The sequence below is a fragment of the Saimiri boliviensis genome, chromosome 4 (assembly GCF_048565385.1).
Source record: "Saimiri boliviensis isolate mSaiBol1 chromosome 4, mSaiBol1.pri, whole genome shotgun sequence".
Taxonomy (NCBI): domain Eukaryota; kingdom Metazoa; phylum Chordata; class Mammalia; order Primates; family Cebidae; genus Saimiri; species Saimiri boliviensis.
In genome coordinates this window covers 108,075,536-108,095,208 of record NC_133452.1, presented here as the reverse complement: position 1 = coordinate 108,095,208, position 19,673 = coordinate 108,075,536, and the positions used below count along the sequence as shown (strand labels likewise).

General features: G+C 40.7%; 1 protein-coding gene and 1 non-coding gene across 4 annotated transcripts in view; one reads left to right on the top strand and one right to left on the bottom strand.

The window, feature by feature from the left end:
* The window catches only part of SH3BGRL2 (SH3 domain binding glutamate rich protein like 2), a 165,881-nt gene that overhangs the window by 76,228 nt on the left and 69,980 nt on the right, over positions 1-19,673 (top strand). For all 3 annotated transcript variants that reach the window (XM_039467917.2, XM_039467919.2, XM_074398031.1), the window contains one exon: positions 19,474-19,619. In XM_039467917.2, coding sequence (XP_039323851.1) covers positions 19,519-19,619 — 101 coding nt within the window. In that variant the 5' untranslated portion in view covers positions 19,474-19,518. The remainder of the gene's footprint in view (positions 1-19,473; positions 19,620-19,673) is intronic.
* LOC120363432 (5S ribosomal RNA) lies at positions 5,749-5,867 on the bottom strand. The gene has a single exon (XR_005578985.1). It is a non-coding gene; the product is annotated as a 5S ribosomal RNA (ribosomal RNA).

The following is a 19,673-nucleotide window of genomic DNA, read 5'->3' as shown; positions in this document are numbered from 1 at the left end:
CTCATCTCTTTTAATCAGAAATTAAAAATGTAAAATTTGTTTCTGATTTTGCTTCATAATAAATGCCGCATAACATATCTAGACTCCAGCTGGGCACAGTGGCTCACGCCTGTAATCTCAGCACTTTAGGAGGCCAAGGTGGGTGGATCACTTGAGGTTGGGCCAACATGGCGAAACTCCACCTCTATTAAAATACAAAATTGGCCGGGCGCGGTGGCTCAAGCCTGTAATCCCAGCACTTTGGGAGGCCGAGGCGGGTGGATCACGAGGTCGAGAGATCGAGACCAACCTGGTCAACATGGTGAAACCCCGTCTCTACTAAAAATACAAAAAATTAGCTGGGCATGGTGGTGCGTGCCTATAATCCCAGCTACTCAGGAGGCTGAGGCAGGAGAATTGCCTGAACCCAGGAGGCGGAGGTTGCAGTGAGCCGAGATCGCGCCATTGCACTCCAGCCTGGGTAACAAGAGCGAAACTCCGTCTCAAAAAAAAAAAAAAAAAAATACAAAATTTAGGCCGGGCGCGGTGGCTCAAGCCTGTAATCCCAGCACTTTGGGAGGCCGAGGCGGGTGGATCACGAGGTCAAGAGATGGAGACCATCCTGGTCAACATGGGGAAACCCCGTCTCTACTAAAAATACAAAACATTAGCTGGGCATGGTGGCGCGTGCCTGTAATCCCAGCTACTCAGGAAGCTGAGACAGGAGAATTGCCTGAACCCAGGAGGTGGAGGTTGCGGTGAGCCGAGATCGCGCCATTGCACTCCAGCCTGGGTAACAAGGGCGAAACTCCCATCTCAAAAAAAAAAAAAAAAAAAAAATTTAGCCAGGCCTGATGGCACATGCCTGTAATCCCAGCTGCTACAGAGGCTGAGGCAGAAGAACTGCTTGAACCCAGGAGGTGGGGGCTGCAGTGAGCCAAGATTGTGCCACTGCATTCCAGCCTGGGTGACAGAGCGAGACTCTGTCTCAAAAAACAAACAAACAAACAAGACATGTCTAGACTCCTCTAAGTCTCTTACTAAGGTTATTATTTTAAAAAATACTTGTCATGGGGTTATTGTGAGAAAAAAGTAAAAAGTTCATAAAAGTCCTATCACAGCCAGGCACAGTGGCTCACACCTGTAATCCCAGCACTTTGCGAGGCCAAGGTGGATGAATCGCCTGAGGTTAGGAGTTTGAGACCAGACTGGCCAACATGGTGAAACCCCATCTCTAAACAAAATAATAATAATAAAAATAAACAAATAAAGGCCCTATTATAGCACAGCACCTTAACTGAGTCCATGTTTGCAGGCTTCTTTCTCTGTCCCATTTCTTGCTCTTCATTTGGACTTCACACTTTCTTGATCCTGATGCTGCTTCTGGTTTACTGCTATTGCCTTGAGGGATAAGGTGGTGCAATTATTCTGAGTGAGGACAATGGAGCCACATTGTCTGGCTTCAAGAAACTGCCATTTCCTAACTGCATAATCTCAGCAAATTTCCCAACCTTAGACTTCTCATCTTGAAAACATGGATAGTACTTTATGGTGTTATTGTGGTTAAATAAGAGTTCCCATAAAGGACCTAGCATAGTGCCTACCTGTTAGGAAGTGCACAGTGACTGTCAGATGCTGCTGTGGTCACTCAGGAAAGCCATCACATCACCTCCTTCTGACTAAAGTGTGTCAGATTCCTTTGGGGGTCGTAGGTGTTTTTTTCCCTCTTTATTTCATTCTCTGATCCTCAAATCACCAGAGAGGCTGTTACCTCTGGTAAGCCTGGCTAGAGGCCAAGGCAGCTGCCACCAAGGAGGCCTGAGAGGACCAATGTTTGAAAACCATAAGTGTAGTGGGAAGGACAGAGCTTTGAAGGCACAGAGACCTGAGTTGGTTTGTAGTCATGTCACCTGAGATTTGTCACTTAACCACCACACAGCATCCAAAAACTAGGCAGTAAAATAGCTATGGGGTTATTGTGAAAAAAAGAAAAAGTTATAAAGGCCCTATCATAGCAGGATCTCAGTGAAGGAGTGTGGTGTGTACTGAAGAAACCTCAGAGAAATTTTAATACTCTTCTTTGCATTAGAGAAGGAAAAACAAACTTACGAAGTTAAACAAGATATTGCTCAAAAAACACATATTGAAAGATGACCAGATCATGACCATCAGAGCTAAGACTTCAACTTGTGCTTCCTGTGAGAGTCAAACGTGGGACCTAAATAAAATTCCAGGCTCCAGCATTTCACATGAGAACTCTCTCTCCTGAATGTGACATTATTTGTATATAATAATGAGGATCTTCAGGAGGAGTCATGATTGACACAACACTTGATTGGTAATGGTGAAATTTTATGCATCTGGAAGGAAAATATTACATAATTGTGATTTGGGAACATATTTGTAGCATGATTTAAACATAGAAGATGTGCTGTGTTCAATGTGGAACTGCAGCCAAAACAAAGGAAAGGTTGACACTGAAGGTCCTAGAGCATTTCCCCTTATACACCATGAAATATTGAGCTAGATACTGTATTGCCCTAGAAACATGGTACCTATTATTGGATTATTAAGAATTGAAGAAGCAGGCCAGGCACGGTGGCTCAAGCCTGTAATCCCAGCACTTTGGGAGGCCAAGGCAGGTGGATCACGAGGTCAAGAGATCGAGACCATCCTGCTCAACATGGTGAAACCCCGTCTCTACTACACTCCAGCCTGGGTAACAAAAGTGAAACTCTGTCTCAAAAAAAAAAAAAAAAAAAAAAGAATTGAAGAAGCTTAGGATAACTGGCTTGTCAGTAGAATCTGGATACTGGCTGTTGAAATAACTCTTCCTTAAAAACAAAAATTGTCTACTCATTTCCATCCTCAAAGTTGTATAGAAAATTTGGAAATACTCTACACATCTTGACTTTTAGAGCTGGAGGAATCTAGAGAGAAGTGCTTTCAGTCTTTTTTGGCCATAGTCCACAGTAAAAAAAAAAATTTACATATGAACCCCCCCACGTACATACATTATATCAACTATATATTTTATTTTGTATTATTTATTCTACTTCATATTTTAGTGTTTGTTTTTCACTCATCAAATTAATTCATTGACCCACTAATGGGTCATCACTTGAAGTTTAAAAAATACTGCTAAAGAAATTACATTTCAATTTCTCTGTGTTTATATGAGAAAACACCAAGATAAAGTGACTTCTCCAAAGCCACACAGCAAATAGTTATAAAGAAATTAGTGACAAAACAAGGACCAGGACTCAGGTCCCCAGTTAATTGACTCTCCAGATGCCATTTAACTATTGGATTCATTGATAAACCATTAGATGTTTCACTTTAGAATAGACAGGAGTTGATCCAGCCAAACTGACCAATCAGTAGGATTATGGCCACAGTTCTTATTTCTACTATTACTAATGACACTGTTCTTTCTCTAACTCATGGCATCAGAATTGGTAAGGTCAGGGTAGTCTTTTTCCTCTGTAGTCATTCATTCATCCCCTCAGCAAACAAATGTTTGAGTGGAATGATGTTGGTGATATGAAGATAATTGGGCCTAACTCCAGCGCTGAGCTCACAGTCTGATAATGTATGATATGAGAAACACTGCCACAGAGTCAGCATAGGCTGCCGGGAGAATATTTAAGTTAAATTGGGGAACACAGGAGGACTTCCTGGAGTAAGAGACACTTGAGTATTTTAGAGAGGATAATAGCTGGCTAGCTGAAGTCTGGGAAAAGCATAAAAAGGAGGGACGACAGCAAAATCCAAGAAAAGGAGGAAATAGAATGTAGTAGAGGTGGGTGAAGAGTGTGGGGAGTGAAGGGTAGTAAGGGCCAAAACATGAAGCTCTCTATGTTCTGAAAACACACATGCTGACTCATGCAAACACTCCACAAGCTATGGGAGCCAAGGAAGAATTTCAAATTGGCAGCTGACCAACCACGTTTATGTTTTCAACCATTTACTAGCTGGAGCACTGTGGATACAATGGAGGTAGAAAGCAGGGGAGTGGCCATCTCTCCCTTTGTAAATGCCATATCTTCTCTACTTTGTAACATCTTCCAACCCTCATACATACTTCCAAATCATTCGAGGATCTCATTGCTGGACTTCTTGTCTTCCCAGGACATTCCTGCATTTCCTGGTGCATTGTTAATGATTTTAAAAAACCCATTTGGAGCTGGGCCCTGTGGCTCACGCCTGTAATCCCAGCATTCTGGGAGGCCGAGGTGGGCGGATCATGAGGGTAGGAAATCGAAACCATCCTGGCTAACATGATGAAATTCTGCCTCTACTAAAAAATACAAAAATGAGCCAGGTGCAGTGGCGCGCGCCTATAGTCCCAAATACTCGGGAGGCTGAGGCAGGAGAATTGCTTGAACCTGGGCGGCGGAGGTTGCAGTGAGCTGAGATCGCACCACTGCACTCCAGACTGGTGCCTGGTGACAGAGGGAGACTCTGTCTCAAAAAAAAAAAAAAAAAAAAAAATTTGAATGGTCCCTTTAACATCAGTCTTCGTGTTCCCTTTATTTTGATGCCTCCATTCAACCTTGATCACCAGAAATAAGGCCAGGTCTTAGATCACACCAGCACTGAAACTGTTCTCAGATTTTATTCTGTTATATTGCTCATATTCATTTCACTTCTCCACCTCCCTCCCACTTCAGGTAAGCATTTATTGACCACTACTATGTGCTAGGAAATGTATCAGGAGTGGAGAATACCAAGTTGTATAATATACCATCCTTGAGCTCAGGAAGCTCCCAGTCATGGAATAGACAGACAGGTACACAATTACAGTCCAGAATGATACATAGATAACTCCTGCTGGTGGCACTAATAGAAGTAAGAGTAGTTATAATTAACATCTGTTTGGTGTTTACTATGACCAGGTACTCTTCTAAGTGATTTATGGTTGTGAATCCAGTCCTCTTATTGGGTGAAGGTTATTCAGCTGGTAGGTATAGGGGCAGGATTCACAGTCAGACAGTCTGCCTCCAGAAGCCATACTGATAACCACCACCCCATGCCATTAGTGATATGGAGACATGTGGCTGATTAGAGAACACCTATAGAGGACATCCCAAGGAGGTGACCCCTGAAACTAGTCTGGCTAATTTAGATTTAGCCATTTGGAGATGGTGGGTTGAAAGGAGGTGATCCAGGCAGAAAGACCAAAGAGCTGGAGGTGATGAGTGGTAGTGAGTATTGTGGGTCAAGCACATGGGTTAGCCTGGCTGGAGTGTAGAGTACCTGTGTAGGAATGGCAAGAGATTAGGTGGGCAAGGTATACATTTTATTTGTTCTTGTCACATGGCATGTAATGTTTGGATTGAAAACTATTGTTAACTAGAATACCATCTAAGTTGCTAAGGCCTTCTTAAAATTTGTATCCCTGACAACCAGAGCTTCTCTTTCTTGCTTTTGTTTTTATGGAACACATACAGCATTTTGCTTGGTATCATTCTTACAGCATTTGCCTTGAGCCTCACACTGTAACCACCGCTGTGTTTGTCTTAGCCTTTATCTTATTTTAACCATCTTTCTCTGAACTTAGAGCGGAGCTTTGTACATAATTGACAATCATTTACTATTACTGATTTACTTATCCAACTAGTTTTGGGAAGAATTTAGGGGAGATTACAAGTATGTACTTGGCAAATGGCGTAGAAAAGCCTCTGATTCAAACTGAGACAAAACCTGAGTTAGGCTTGATGGTAGAAGAAAGTATATGTTTTGTGGGTCATGGAGCGAAAAGCCGAAAGCCTACGGCACCCAGTATTCCCAGGCGGTCTGCCATCCAAGTACTAACCAGGCCCGACCCTGCTTTGCTTTCAAGATCTGACGAGATCAGGCGCGTTCAGGGTGGTATGGCCGTAGACTGTGGGTCATGGAGGCTGGTGGCCCCAGGAGAGGAAACCGGTAGTTTCAGAAAGGCCTGAGACTGAAACCCAGGACAGATAGCAGCCAGATACACTGTCTGTCCTGGGGACACTGAGAAGAGGAGAGCCAAAAGCCACTTTCTGATTTAGTGAGACCCGGGGAGTGCAAATAGAAAGAGTCTTGAAGTTGGCTTAAGGTGACCTGGAATTTTACTCCCTTGGAGGGGGTTATGCTGCCAGCGGAAGCAGAACCTGGAAGTTTACTCCCTTGGAGGGGGTTCAGTGCTCAGCGCAAAGGTTGCTTGCACAAGCGACTGATACTGGCACTCAGCAGGGTCAGCCGGAGGACTCACTGTTAACATCCTGCAGTGAACAATGCCCTTGACACCAGCACTCACGCATTCTTGGATTGATTGGTTGGAAGCCTCCTACTGCTTGGGAGGCCGTAAGGCCCCTTGGTTGTTTTAAGTTTGGGAGAGTCACAACAGATCACACTCCTGAGGGTGGGAGGGCTCAAAAGGAGATTCTGTTTCAGCCAATCAGCCAGTGGGGCTGGACTATGCTGTAAGTTCATACCTTGACTGTACTTCCAGGCTAATACTGTTTGAAAAAAATAACAAGAGTTCAGCTGGACCATTGTCACCACAGTGATTTCTGTGAAGCCTCTTCTGTACAGGGTAACTCTTTAGGCTGATGCACTTTACTGTTTAATAAACATGCAAGTTTTGGAGGGGGACCCAGATGCAAATGCCATGCTGCACCTTACAAGGTAAAGCACTTACAGCTGGGCTTGGTGGCTCACGCCTGTAATCCTAGCACTTTGGGAGGCCGATGCAGGTGGATCACGAGGTCAGGAGTTCGAAACCAGCCTGACCAACATGGTGAAATCCCGTCTCTACTAAAAATACAAAAATTAGCCAGGCATGGTGGCACATGCCTGTAATCCTAGCTACTCAGGAGGCTGAGGCAGAAGAATTGTTTGAACCAGGAGGCGGAAGTTGTAGTGAGCTGAGCTTGTACCACTGCACTTCAGCCTGGTTGACAGAGTGAGACTCGGTCTCAAAAAAAACAAAAAAAAAAAAACAAAAAAAAAAAACAAAAGAAAAGCACTTTCTAGACAAATCTTTCTAAGCCTCAGCATTCTAATCTAAAAAAGTGGAATGCCTCCCTCAAAGAGTTGCTATAAGGATTAATTTCATCACACCTATTTAGTGCCTATTGTACTACTCGATAGGTATTAAATACTCCACAAATTATTATTTGCTTTTACTTTAAGAGTCTTTGGTTCTTTCTGTGTATGAGTTGTAGCACACAATAAAATGTACCTATCTAAATGCCAAATAATTTCTAGTTTTATATATTTTTTCTAACATTGTGTATTTGCTTTTTTAAAAAATCTGCTTTTAAACCACTCCTGCTTTTTTAAGTGTCTTATTTTGTAATAATGTGGGCTGAAGTCACCTTCTTCTGTTGTGCTTGAGGGGCAATGAGGCCTTGAACAGCTGTTAATGACACCTCCTCGGCTGAGTGGCACAGCATGGCTCACATCAGATGGCAGGGCAGGAACACCCACAAGGAGAAACAAGAGCCCATTTGCATTAGAATCCTGCATGTGGCATTTTTAATACATGCCCAATTGAGGTGGATGCTGAAAGGGGTGACTGTAGGAAAGGCAGAAAAATAAAAGGAGGCGAGGAGCTGGAGGCAGGAGTTATAAGAACCAGTATTTACTGAGATTCTTGGTTATGTGGCAGCTCTGTTCCTGGCCCTTTGTATACATTTTTCTCACTTCATTCTAGTAACGACTATGTGAGAGGTGGCTTATTATCCTTGTTCACTGATTAGGAAGATACATCTCAGAGATGTTAAGTCACTTGACTGAGATCACACAGGCAAGCTCTGCATCCAGATTTTTCTGACTCGGAGCTCCTTCTGTTATTGAGAATAACAATAAAGCCTCAAGGAGGTTCGTCCCAAGTCTGCACTCACTGTGTTAGGACCGGTATTTTTTTTTTTTTTTTTTTTTTGAGACGAAGTTTTGCTCTCGTTACCCAGGCTGGAGTGCAATGGCGCGATCTTGGCTCCCTGCAATCTCCGCCTCCTGGGTTCCGGCATTCTCCTGCCTCAGCCTCCTGAGTAGCTGGGATTACAGGCGTGCACCACCATGTCCAGCTAATTTTTTGTATTTTTAGTAGAGACGGGGTTTCACCAAGTTGACCAGGATGGTCTCGATCTCTTGACCTTGTGATCCACCCGCCTCGGCCTCCCAAAGTGCTGGGATTACAGGCTTGAGCCACCGCGCCCGGCCAGGACCGGTATTCTTTATAGTTCTTGTTCTTTATGGTTCCATTCGGGGTAGGACAAGACGACCTCCACGGTCTTTCAGCCTGTCGCATGCTGCCCTTGTTGCTTTGGGAAGTTCTGCTTAGGGGTTCAGGGAAGCAAGAAGAAAATGCATGGAGTGGTTAGTAATTCAGCTAGCACTCAACTTTGATTAGGAAAAAAATCACTTTCGTTCAATGATTATTAACATTTTATTGTATTTTATTCTGCATTTATCAGAATTATTCTGAACATTCTGCATATTTGATTATTATGCATTTATTTTTATGTACTTCTATCTGGATTTTTGAAATTAAGTAGGCGATATGTTGAAACTTCATCCCTAAAGATTTTATTCTGTTATCTCCTAAGAATGCAGGCATTTTCTTACGTAATCACGATATTATTATCACACCTAAGAGAATGGACAATCGCTCCCTATTTATATTGAAGTTTATATCCTGTTCAGGTTAACATTTCCTTCCTTCAAAAGGTCTTTATTCTTTTGTTTTTTGAAACAAGACCCAATCAAGTTTTACTCATTGTGTTTGGTTAAACAGGTTAAACAAGTTCATTCCCTTAAACTTTGGTGTATTTGTTTGGTTCATGACATTGACTTTTAGAAGAGACCAGAACAAAGTTTGGTAGATTAAGGCATATTCTGTGTTTGTCTGATTGTTTTCTTGTGATGTTAGTTAATTCCCTGCTTTTCCCCTATTTTTCCTGTAAACTGGAAGTTCAATCTAGAGGCTGAATTGGAATTAGGTAAACTATTATGGCAGGAATACTTCATAGGTGATTTGTACTTTAAATTGCAACAATCAGGAGGCACTTAATGCCGGGTTGTCCCACAAAGGTAACATGAAATATGATCACTTGGCTACAGTGAGAACACACAGGTCCTTCCACTGTAAAAGTATGGAATTTCCTTGAAAGCAGCCAGCAATTCATAAATAATTGGTTCCACAGTAACCTTATATTTGATGCTATTAGCATCCATTGATATTTATATAATTATATAGATTATTTAATAGATGCAACGTAATTTTTAAAATTATAATTTCATCTTTATTATTTGCAAGCATATTTATGTAGAGAAGAGCTTCTTATCCATTGGGGATGAATTATTATTCCTTTTATAAAGGCAGACTAGGCTGGGCATGGTGGTTCATGCCTGTAATCCCAGCATTTGAGAGGCCAAGGCAGGTGGGTCGTGAGGTCAGGAGATCGAGACCATCCTGGCTAACACGGTGAAACCCTGTCTCTACTAAATATACAAAAAATTAGCCGGGTGTGGTAGCACACACCTTTAATCCCAGCTACCTGGGAGGCTGAGGCAGGAGAATTACTTGAACTCAGGAGGCAGAGGTTACAGTGAGCCGAGATCACACCACTGCACTCCAGCCTGGGCGACAGAGTGAGACTCCATCTCCAAAAAAAAAAAAAAAAAGGCAGACTAACTGCTTAATTCTTTCTCTTTGTGAATTTTCATAGTAAGAAGTTGCTGCAACAGTCACTTTCAAGGGTTGCAAATTAGTTTTTTCTGTCTCTCTTTCAACAGTCTATGGACTATGTGAATTTTTACTTATTCAATTTTTATAATCAATTGCAATCACTGATCTTCTTGTTCAAACTGACCCAAATTTGGCCAGAGGGAGCTCTTCAAGGTGGATTCCTCCTGCGTCCTTTTGAGATGTTCCCATCATTCTTTGGGCTTTTTTGGCACAGGAAAATGGCCAGCTGGGTCAGGCACGGTGGCTGACACCTGTAATTTCTGCACTTTGGGAGGCCGAGGCAGGTGGATCACCTGAGGTCAGGAGTTCAAAACCAGCCTGGCCAACACGGTAAAACCCCATGTCTATTAAAAATACCAAAAATTAGCCAGGCATGGTGGTGGGTGCCTGAAATCCCAACTACTCCAGAGACTGAAGCAGGAGCATAGCTTGAACCCAGGAGGCAGGGGTTGAAGTGACCCAAGGTCACGCCATGGCACTCCAGCTAAGGCAATAAGAGCAAAACTTCATCTCAAAAAAGAAAAAGAAAATGGCCAGGCTGATTTCATACTTTCCCTTCCCCAGACCCAGAATCAGTCATTTATCCCAGGAGCACTGGGACTTTTTATTGGAGCATAGTATTTATTTAAAAAACAAATCTATGACCTTGGTGAACTTTTTGCCACTGGTGTGTCATTGCATCTGAGCTGTTTTAGGTGCCCAAGCTAGGAAATATATTTATTTAAATCATCAATTCATGTTGATAACTTCAAATTTAATATGACTCAAAAAAAAGAATATATCTAAGAATAAAAAAATGACATATTTAAATTTAATATGACAGGATTCTTCTTAACCTTCTTTGATTTTATGTTTGTACTTCTTTTCTCTTGCATAGAAAATTTTGGATCCTAATAACATGTGAACCCCAAAAACTTGAGACAGGTTAATTTAGAAAGTTTATTTTGCCAAGGTTGAGGATGCCATGCGCCTGTGACACAGCCACAGAATTCTTGACAACATGTGCCCAAGGTGGCTGGGGCACAGCTTAGTTTTAAACATTTTAGGGAGACATGAGACATCAATCAAAATGTATAAGAAGTGTGTTGGTTCATCTGGAAAGGCAGGACAACCTGAAGCAAAGGCGGGAAGACTTGAAGAGTGGAAGGAGCTTCCAGGTCACGGATAGGTGATACATAATTGGTTACATTTTTTTGAGTTTTTGATTAGATTTTTCACAGGAGGCAAATCAGATATTCATCTATCTCAGTAAGCAGAGGGGTGACTTTGAATAGAATGGGAGGCAGGTTTGCCCTAAGCAGTTTCTAGCTTCAGTTTTCCCTAAGTGATTTTGGGGGCCCAAGACATTTTCCTTTCACAACACTAACATATTTACTTTTTGCCAGTCTACAATAAACATAAAATAGATTCAAAATTGAAATAACAAAAAATTACTCAGAATTTTAGGCTTTTATGTCATTTTTTAAATTCTTAGAATATATTCTTTCTTTCTTTTTTTTTTTTGAGTCTCTGTCACCCAGGTTGGAGTGCAGCGGTGTGATCTCAGCTCACTGCAACCTCTGCCTTCTGGGTTCGAGCAATTCTTCTGCCTCAGCCTCCCAAGTAGCTAGGATTACAGGCATGCACCACCATGCCCGACTACTTTTTTTATTTTCAGTAGAGACGGGGTTTCACCATGTTGGCCAGGCTGATCTTGAACTCCAAAGCTCAAGCCCACCTCAGCCTCTCAAAGTGCTGGGATTACAGGCATGAGCCACTGCACCCAGACATAAATTTTAATTTTTAATAAGTAAAACATATTCAAGCCATCATATAGTTCAAATTCAAAACTATATAAAAAACATAGTAAGGAAAATCTACTATATTCATTCATATCCTCTCCATTCTGCCTCCCTTCCTCTCCACCTCCTGACCCTGCTATGTAACCAAGTATTTTGTCCCATTTAGTTTGATGTTTTATTATATATCTGTATAATTTTCTTGCCTTCTTACACAAAAGATAGCGAACTGTCTTCCCTGCTCTGTGCCTTGTTTTTTCCTCCCAACAATATTACCCATGTATCCTGGAGGATCCATGTAGTATTTATATACCATCCTTCATTCTTTATTGTTACTGTATACTTCAGTCAGCAGTCTTATGCTGTTGTTGTTGCTATTTAGTCTCAAAACAAGTGGTCTAGCTTATGTTTTCTTACTTGCCCTTTCTGCCTTTGTTTATACCTTCCTGGTCCTTATCAGCATTTGAGGTTTCAACCTTTGCTAAGGCTTTCCAGATGGGCAGAGGCAGAGAATACCAGGTACAGCTGATACCTAGAGAATTCATCACATCAACTCCATTTGCCTTTGAAGGAGATGAGGATAAGCAGGACCCCCATTGCTGCTGTTTCCCCCATTTCCAGCCCCATCACCCTGAGCTTTTTCAAGTTTAGATGGAAAGATGGAGAGGGATGAATGAAGGGAGGGGTGTGGCTTTGATGCACCTTGGTTTCAGCTTCTGCATCTGTTCCTTTTCCCTTCTATAATAGACAAAAGTGGGAATCACTTCCCTCTTTTGCTAATTTAAAGGCAACTTTAAAAAAGAAAAGAAAAGAAACATGAGATTTTACTAACATTTAGAAGTCACACCATTTGTTTTTAATGGAAAGCAAAGAGAAATATTGCACAATGAATCTAGAGCTTCCCTTTTCAAACCAAATGTTTCAGATCTCTCAAATAGCTTTAAATGTGTGTATGTGAATTCTCTTTATATTGATTTTTTTTTCCTTGCTCATCTCCAAAGGTCATAGCACACATATTCTCCAGTTGTATTTTTTTTCTTTCCTGCTGTGTTCCATTTACCATTCTCATAGAAGCCTGGTTTCTGCCTTTTATTCCCCCATGGAATAATAAACTAATGTTCTTTCTTGCTGGATAATTATTTTGCAAATCCGTTTTACAAAGCTCATTTTTTAGGTTGTTTGTCTTATTTCTGTCCTACTATCTAAAAAAATGGTGGATAAATTAATTTGGTTAAATTTAAAGATTTTTTTTTTTTTTGCCTGATATCCTTCCTACCTTTGTGAGAGTGAAATGGCAAAAAGGAAATAAGGCAATGAGACATGTTTATCAGACAATTGATGCTTGTTAGTTGCATGATTATTGCCTGGCTTGTGAATTACTTATGCTTTAGCACATGCAGAATAAATTAACCATGCTCTCAATATATCACCCATTGGTCCTTGGAGGGTAACTGTTTCACGGGACTTTGGAGAGTCCTGTGTGAGGGTTAGCGTCCTTTTCAGCTTTGAAGTCAAGCAGAAGGTGAAGCGATGATAATTTCCTAGCCTGAATAAAAGGGGAAGGGTCCTCAGAAAAAGAACATGTATGGGGAAAGGAGATGAAAGAGTAGATGTGAGAGAAAAGTGGGAAAGAAGGAGAGAAGAGAATGGGGGAAAGAGGGAGAGAAAAGAATAGGAGAAAGGGAGAGGATTTGGGGATAACATAGATAAGAACAGAAAGGATCTAAACTTTGTTAGAGACACAAGTCTGCTGGAAAGAATTATCTCTGAGAACTGGAAGTCAGGTTTTCTGATTTTGTTTCTGCACATCTTGCTATCCAGAAAATCTGAGGAATTTGGTGTAAATCAAGCACTTTGGGAAATATAGTGCCTTTTAAATTGTTTTAAAAATGTTTAAATAGAGTTGGGGATCTCGCTATGTTGGCCAGGCTGGTCTTGAACTCCTGGCCTCACGTGATTCTCCCATCTTGGCCTCCCAAAGTGCTGAGATTACATGTGTGAGCTACCGAGGCTGGCCACGCCTCTTTTCATTAGTAGCTAATAGTTATGAGTGTTGACCTTGTACCTCGCACTTATTCAAACACTTGGCATGGGTTATGTCATTTAATACACATCCCATGTCTAGGAGTTAGGTTTTATCACTATCTCAGTTTTGCTGATGTGGAAATTGAGGCACAGATGCTGCTGTGGTCTGAATGTTTGTGTCTTCCACACCCCAAAGTTATATATTGAAACCTAATCACTAATGTGACAGTGTTAAGAGGTGGGGGCTTCTAGATGATTCAGTCATGAAAGTATAGCTCTCATGAATGAGATTAGTGCCCATATAAAAGAGACCTGGAGAGCTAGCTAGCCCCTTCCACCATGTGAGAACACCGCAAGAAGGTGCCATCTATGAACCAGGAAAGAAGCCCTCACTAGACACTGAATCTGCCTTGATCTTGGACTGCCCAGCTTTCAGAACTGTTAGAAATAAATTCCAGTTGTTTATAACTTATCCAGCTTGTGGTATTTCATTATACCAGGCCAAGCTGACCAAGACAGATGCTAAGTAATTCACCCAAGGTTGCACCAAGCAAATGACTGTAGCCATCACTATTTGCTGCCACTCATCTCCCATTGTTTTTCTTGTTAGCAGAACCCCAGCAGTTTCAGTCCCAGGGAATGAATGATAACATACCTAAATCCAACTTGGCTGTCCCATTCTCCTTGATTAACATTTTCCCAGCCTCCCTTGTAGATGACTGTGTGACTCAGTTCTGACCAGTGAGATATAAGAAGTTTGCTGGAGTACTTCTGGGAAAGCTCTTCCTCCCTGATAAGAGGAAACCATATTTTCTGCTTGTCCTCTTCTTTCTTCCTCTTTGGGATGATGATATGAAGATGTGGTACTTGAGGGTTGTGGCAGTCACCTTGCAACCATGAGATAGTAACAAGCCCAAGGAAGAGCATCATGCTGAAGGTGGCAGAATGGAGAGTTGAGTGTTGTGGGCTTTGAGGACATTGTTAGACTGATGTACTTGGTTTAACCTTCCTACACACATCTTGTTATGTGAAAGAATCAAATGTCGGCTGGGTGCAGTGGCCCACACCTATAATCCCAGCGCTTTGGGAGGCTGAAGCCGGTGGATCACCTAAGGTCAGAAGTTCAAGACTAGCCTGGTTAACATGGTGAAACCCTGTCTCTACTAAATATACAAACATGAGCCTGGTGTGGTGGCTGGTGCCTGTAATCCCAGCTACTTGGGAGGCTGAGGCAGGAGAATCGCTTGAACCTGGGAGGCAGTGGTTGCATTGAGTGGAGATCGCACCATTGCACTCCAGCCTGGGCAACAAGAGCAAACCTTCGTCTCAAAAAAAAAAAAAAAAAAGAAAAAGAAGGAAAGAATCAGATGTCACTATTGCTGTTGGAAAATTGTCAGATTTGGCCAAAATTGCAGCTGCATGTATATCAATTAATATGGGAACAGAAGCAGATTTTAGAAACAGGAAGCCTGTCTTCATTTTAGGTTGCAGCACTATTTAGTGCTGCACAATTCATTTCCTCCAGCACCTTCCGCCCACAACCTTGACTACATAGACAATTGTTACTTTTAACTGAAGAACAGAGGCAAAATGTAGCAAATTGTAAGAAAATAGGCACTGATGAGATTTTAATTTCCTAAACTATTACTTATTCTACTTTACTATCTAACCAGAACAATAATGATACATATTGCAAGTAAACTTTAGATCATACCTCAAAGATTCTTCTTACAATTTAAAGGGCCCAGATTCTATGTCTCTTTGCATGGTTCTCACACAACCACTCACTCATGACCTTTGTGACTCTACCCAGGATTCCAGTTTGTGCTAGCTAAAACTGTTTCACCCCATCCCCTAACACACACCTCTCTGTTTGATTAATCTTTGTATTTCCAGCATCTAGTACAGTGTCTAGTGTATATTAACAACTTCATAAATGAAATTAAAGTTGTCTGATACCCCAGTATTGAATAGCTATTTGTCACTGGCTTTTAGGAATTACTAGGACATACTAATATTTTTCTCGTTTTGAGAAAGGAGTTTTTAAAATTAGTTATTTACAATTTAAAGAAATGCAAATTGCTGAAGAGAGAAAATTTGACAAATTACTGATAAAGACCAAGTGTTCAACGAATAAACTGAATTGAGCAGAATGGTCTTTTAAAAAGCTATGTGTTCTGGGCAAATGTAAACTGGTTAAAGTAAAATAAGGCATTTCACTACATTGTTCTTTGGGCATGAAGAACTTAATGAGCTTTAAAAATATGTCTGATTGCCAGGCGTGGTGGCACATGCCTGTAATTCCACCACTTTGGGAGGCAGAGGTGGGCGAAATTCAAGACCAGCCTGGCCAATATGGTGAAACATGGTCTCTATTAAAAAATACAAAAATTAGGTGGCCATTGTGGTGCGTGCCTGTAATCCCAGCTACTGGGAAGCCTGAGGTGGGAGAACTGCTTGAATCTGGGGAGCGGAGGTTGTAGTGAGCTGAGATCATGCCACTGCACTCCAGTCTGTGTGATAAACTGAGACTCTGCCTTAAAAAAAATACATATATGGTAACAGTCAGGGGCAATTAACATGAGAAGGACTAAATGCTGTTACTGAGTGCCTCATTTTGTCATAAAATTCATGATACCTGGGTCGGATAAGGGCTTCTGAGTAGGGTAAGTTGAATTTATAGAAAAGTGTCATTCCCTGACATCAATGTTAAATCTAATTCAATTTAATGCAAAAATGCTTTCCCCTTGAAAGCTGCTATTTAAACCCAAAGACTCTCATTGCAATATAGAGCCAAGTGATACCTGCAATGTGAGTTGCCTCTGAATTAATTAGATTGGAGGTGGACACAAAGAACTGAGGAAAAGAAGTGGTAAGCTAATGTTAAGGTGTCTTTTTTTCTCAACTCTGATTTTACTTTCAGGAAAAATTTGAGAAATTTAAAGGTGAAAATGTCATTGTTCTTTTCAAACTCTTTGAGGCTTAAGGTATTAAAAAGCACTAAAAGCAAGTGTTCATAGTTTCCATTTAGTAGGCTCTTCAAAATCACAGGAAAAGGAATAATAAAAATAATTTCTACAGAAATAATAACACTTTGTTTAACCTGACTTTTCCATTTTCTCTAATTGTAGCTATATGTAAACATTTTCTTATACTTCCTCTATTGCAATTATTTTCAATGGCCTTTATGCCTAGCATAATTAGAAATTATAATGAATTCTGTAAACTCATTAGTAGTATATTTATGAGGAATCATCATAGTTTCTGAATTCAACAATTACCTAAATGCAAATTTTGTTTATTGTCATATGGTAATAATTTACATAGTAGTGAACTAAGAAAACCAAAATGTACAGTATTAGAAATCCCTGTAACTTGCATTACCCAGATCTATTTCAGCAATAATCAACATCGAATTTTTATTTTGTTATAGTGTTGTCATCTCCTGACCTGGAATGCAATCTTGGAAAAACATATGTATATCATCTATACTATATATAGTATATCATATATATCTATATATTATTCTAATGGTTCATATCATCTGTATATTAATCAAACATATAAAAGTATCTATAATTAATATTTTTGATTAATACATAGATGATAATATTAACCATTAGAATTAGATGCATATTAACTAAAAAAAGATGACTAGGAGAGTCCTACAAGATTAAACAAAATAAAAACAAAGAACAAAAAACAATATCTGACCTTTTCCTTCACGTACTAAGCATACTTATAAAAATATGTTCAGTATCATCTTCCCCAATTGGGCTATAATTTCTATGAAGGTAGAGATTGTGTTTGATTTACTGCTGAATCCCCAGCATCTAGTATAGAATCTAGCAGAAACTGAGTGAATATAGCTGCAAGAAATAAACTACATACAAGGGGCTTTGGTTTATCCAGTGGTTACCCTACCAGCGGATCTCAAAGCCTCCTTTTCATAGTTGCAGGATGGTGGCTGTGCCACTTACCTCCCTTTCATCTCTTTTTCCATTTGCTGAGTTTTCCAGTAGGAATAAATAAGGTACTGGCAAAATGAAAGGTTTTTTTTGTTTGTTTGTTTTGTTTTTTCCCCTGTCAGATAGGATAAAGAACCCTATGGGTTGAGTTGAATGTGAACTGATTCAAGAATATGTCCTGGCTGGGCTCCATGGCCCATGCCTATAGTCCTAGCACTTTGGGAAGCCAAGACAGGAGGAATGCTTAAGCCCAGGGTTCCAGACCAGCCTGAGCAACATAGACTCCATGTCTACAAAAAATATATAAGTAAATAAATAAATAAATAAATACAAATTAGCCAGGTGTGGTGGCTCATGCTTGTAGTTCTAGCTACTCAGGGAGCTGAGGTGGGAGTATTGCTTGAGCCCTAAAGGTCAAGTTTGTAGTGAGCCATGATCACACCACTGCACTCCCAACTGAGCAACACAGCAAGACCCTGTCTCTATTAAATACACACACACACACACACACACACACACATATATACATATATAATACACACACACACACACACACACACACACACAAACACAATTTGCTTCCTTCCCTTAATCATGAATGTTGAAAGTTCCATTTCATTCAGGGACTGGTCAGTATAGTTCTTGTTAATTAAGATTTTATTTGATCAAGAAGAGACAGAATTGGCCTGATGAAGCAACGTAAAGCAGCAGATAAATCCTTTTTTTATGAAATTCAAGCTGTGTTATTTGACTTTATTGCTGCTTCATTTCACAAATATTCTTTTTATCTTAGTTATGGCATCTAAACTTCAATAACACCAAAAAGATTTTGTTAAGTACTTTAATTGAACATGGCACTGTACAAAGAGGCTTATTCAAAACCAGATACTTGTTATTTAGAACGTTAAAATCACACACATGAAACAAATATGTATAGGGTTTATATGCTTTGTGCAAATGCAGGCCCTTCCCTGATTTATTTCGCAGGATTAATAACAGGTAACATATATGAGCCTTAACTATGTGCCAGGCATGGTGTCAAAAAGCACTATACATACATCATCTCTATTAAGCCCTGCAACAACTAGGAAAGTAAGGAAGATGAGGTATTGGCAAGTTTAACCAGGTGTCATATAGTGTCATGTAGCTGTGACATTTATCCAGGTAAGGCTCCCCATTCCTTAATCCCTCTGACCTACTGCTTCCCTTAACATCCTCTCTCACAAATCTGTCATCCACTAACAGCCAAAAGTGCTGACTCAGCTTTGAAGGAGCAACCACTTGGAATAGGAAAGGGATTGTGACAAGCATGGTGTGGGTACTGTAAAGTCCCTTAAAAAGTTAAATCTGGCCGGACGCGGTGGCTCAAGCCTGTAATCCCAGCACTTTGGGAGGCCGAGGCGGGTGGATCATGAGGTCAAGAGATTGAGACCATCCTGGTCAATATGGTGAAACCCCATCTCTACTAAAAATACAAAAAAGTAGCTGGGCATGGTGGCACATGCCTGTAATCTGAGCTACTCAGGAGGCTGAGGCAGGAGAATTGCCTGAACCCAGGAGGCGGAGGTTGCGGTGAGCCGAGATCACGCCATTGCACTCCAGCCTGGGTAACAAGAGCAAAACTCCGTCTCAAAAAAAAAAAAAAAGTTAAATCTTTGGGAAGTCAGATAATATTAGTTTAAGATCTGTTCAGAACAGGGCAGCCTTAACAGAATAAAATTATCAGTCAGATTTAATTCCATTCTAAATTTAAAATCTGGGCCAGGTGTGCTGGCTAACACCTGTAATCCTAGCACTTTGGGAGGCTGAGGCAGGAGAACCGCTTGAGACCAGGAGTTCAAAAGCAGCCTTGGCAACATAGCAACACTCTGTCTCTAAATAAGTAAATAAATAAAAATAAAATCGGGACAATTGAGACTTCAAACTGTTTAAAAACAACTCTTTAATCTGTAGATAAGCTTTAATAAAGGATATTTATGTTCCCTGATTCCCTCTATAGCTTCTGCCCATTCTCCCTCTACCAACAAACTTCCAAAGAGGAGAGATGAAGGATTGCCTCTACTACCTCATCAGGTTCCAGTCCTCAAGACACTGCAATCTGGCTTCTTCTGTCTCCACTCCTCTACTGGATGTGATCTCACAATGGTCAGTAATGATAATAAACTATTACCATAATAATGACTAAAGATAAAGGAGAGG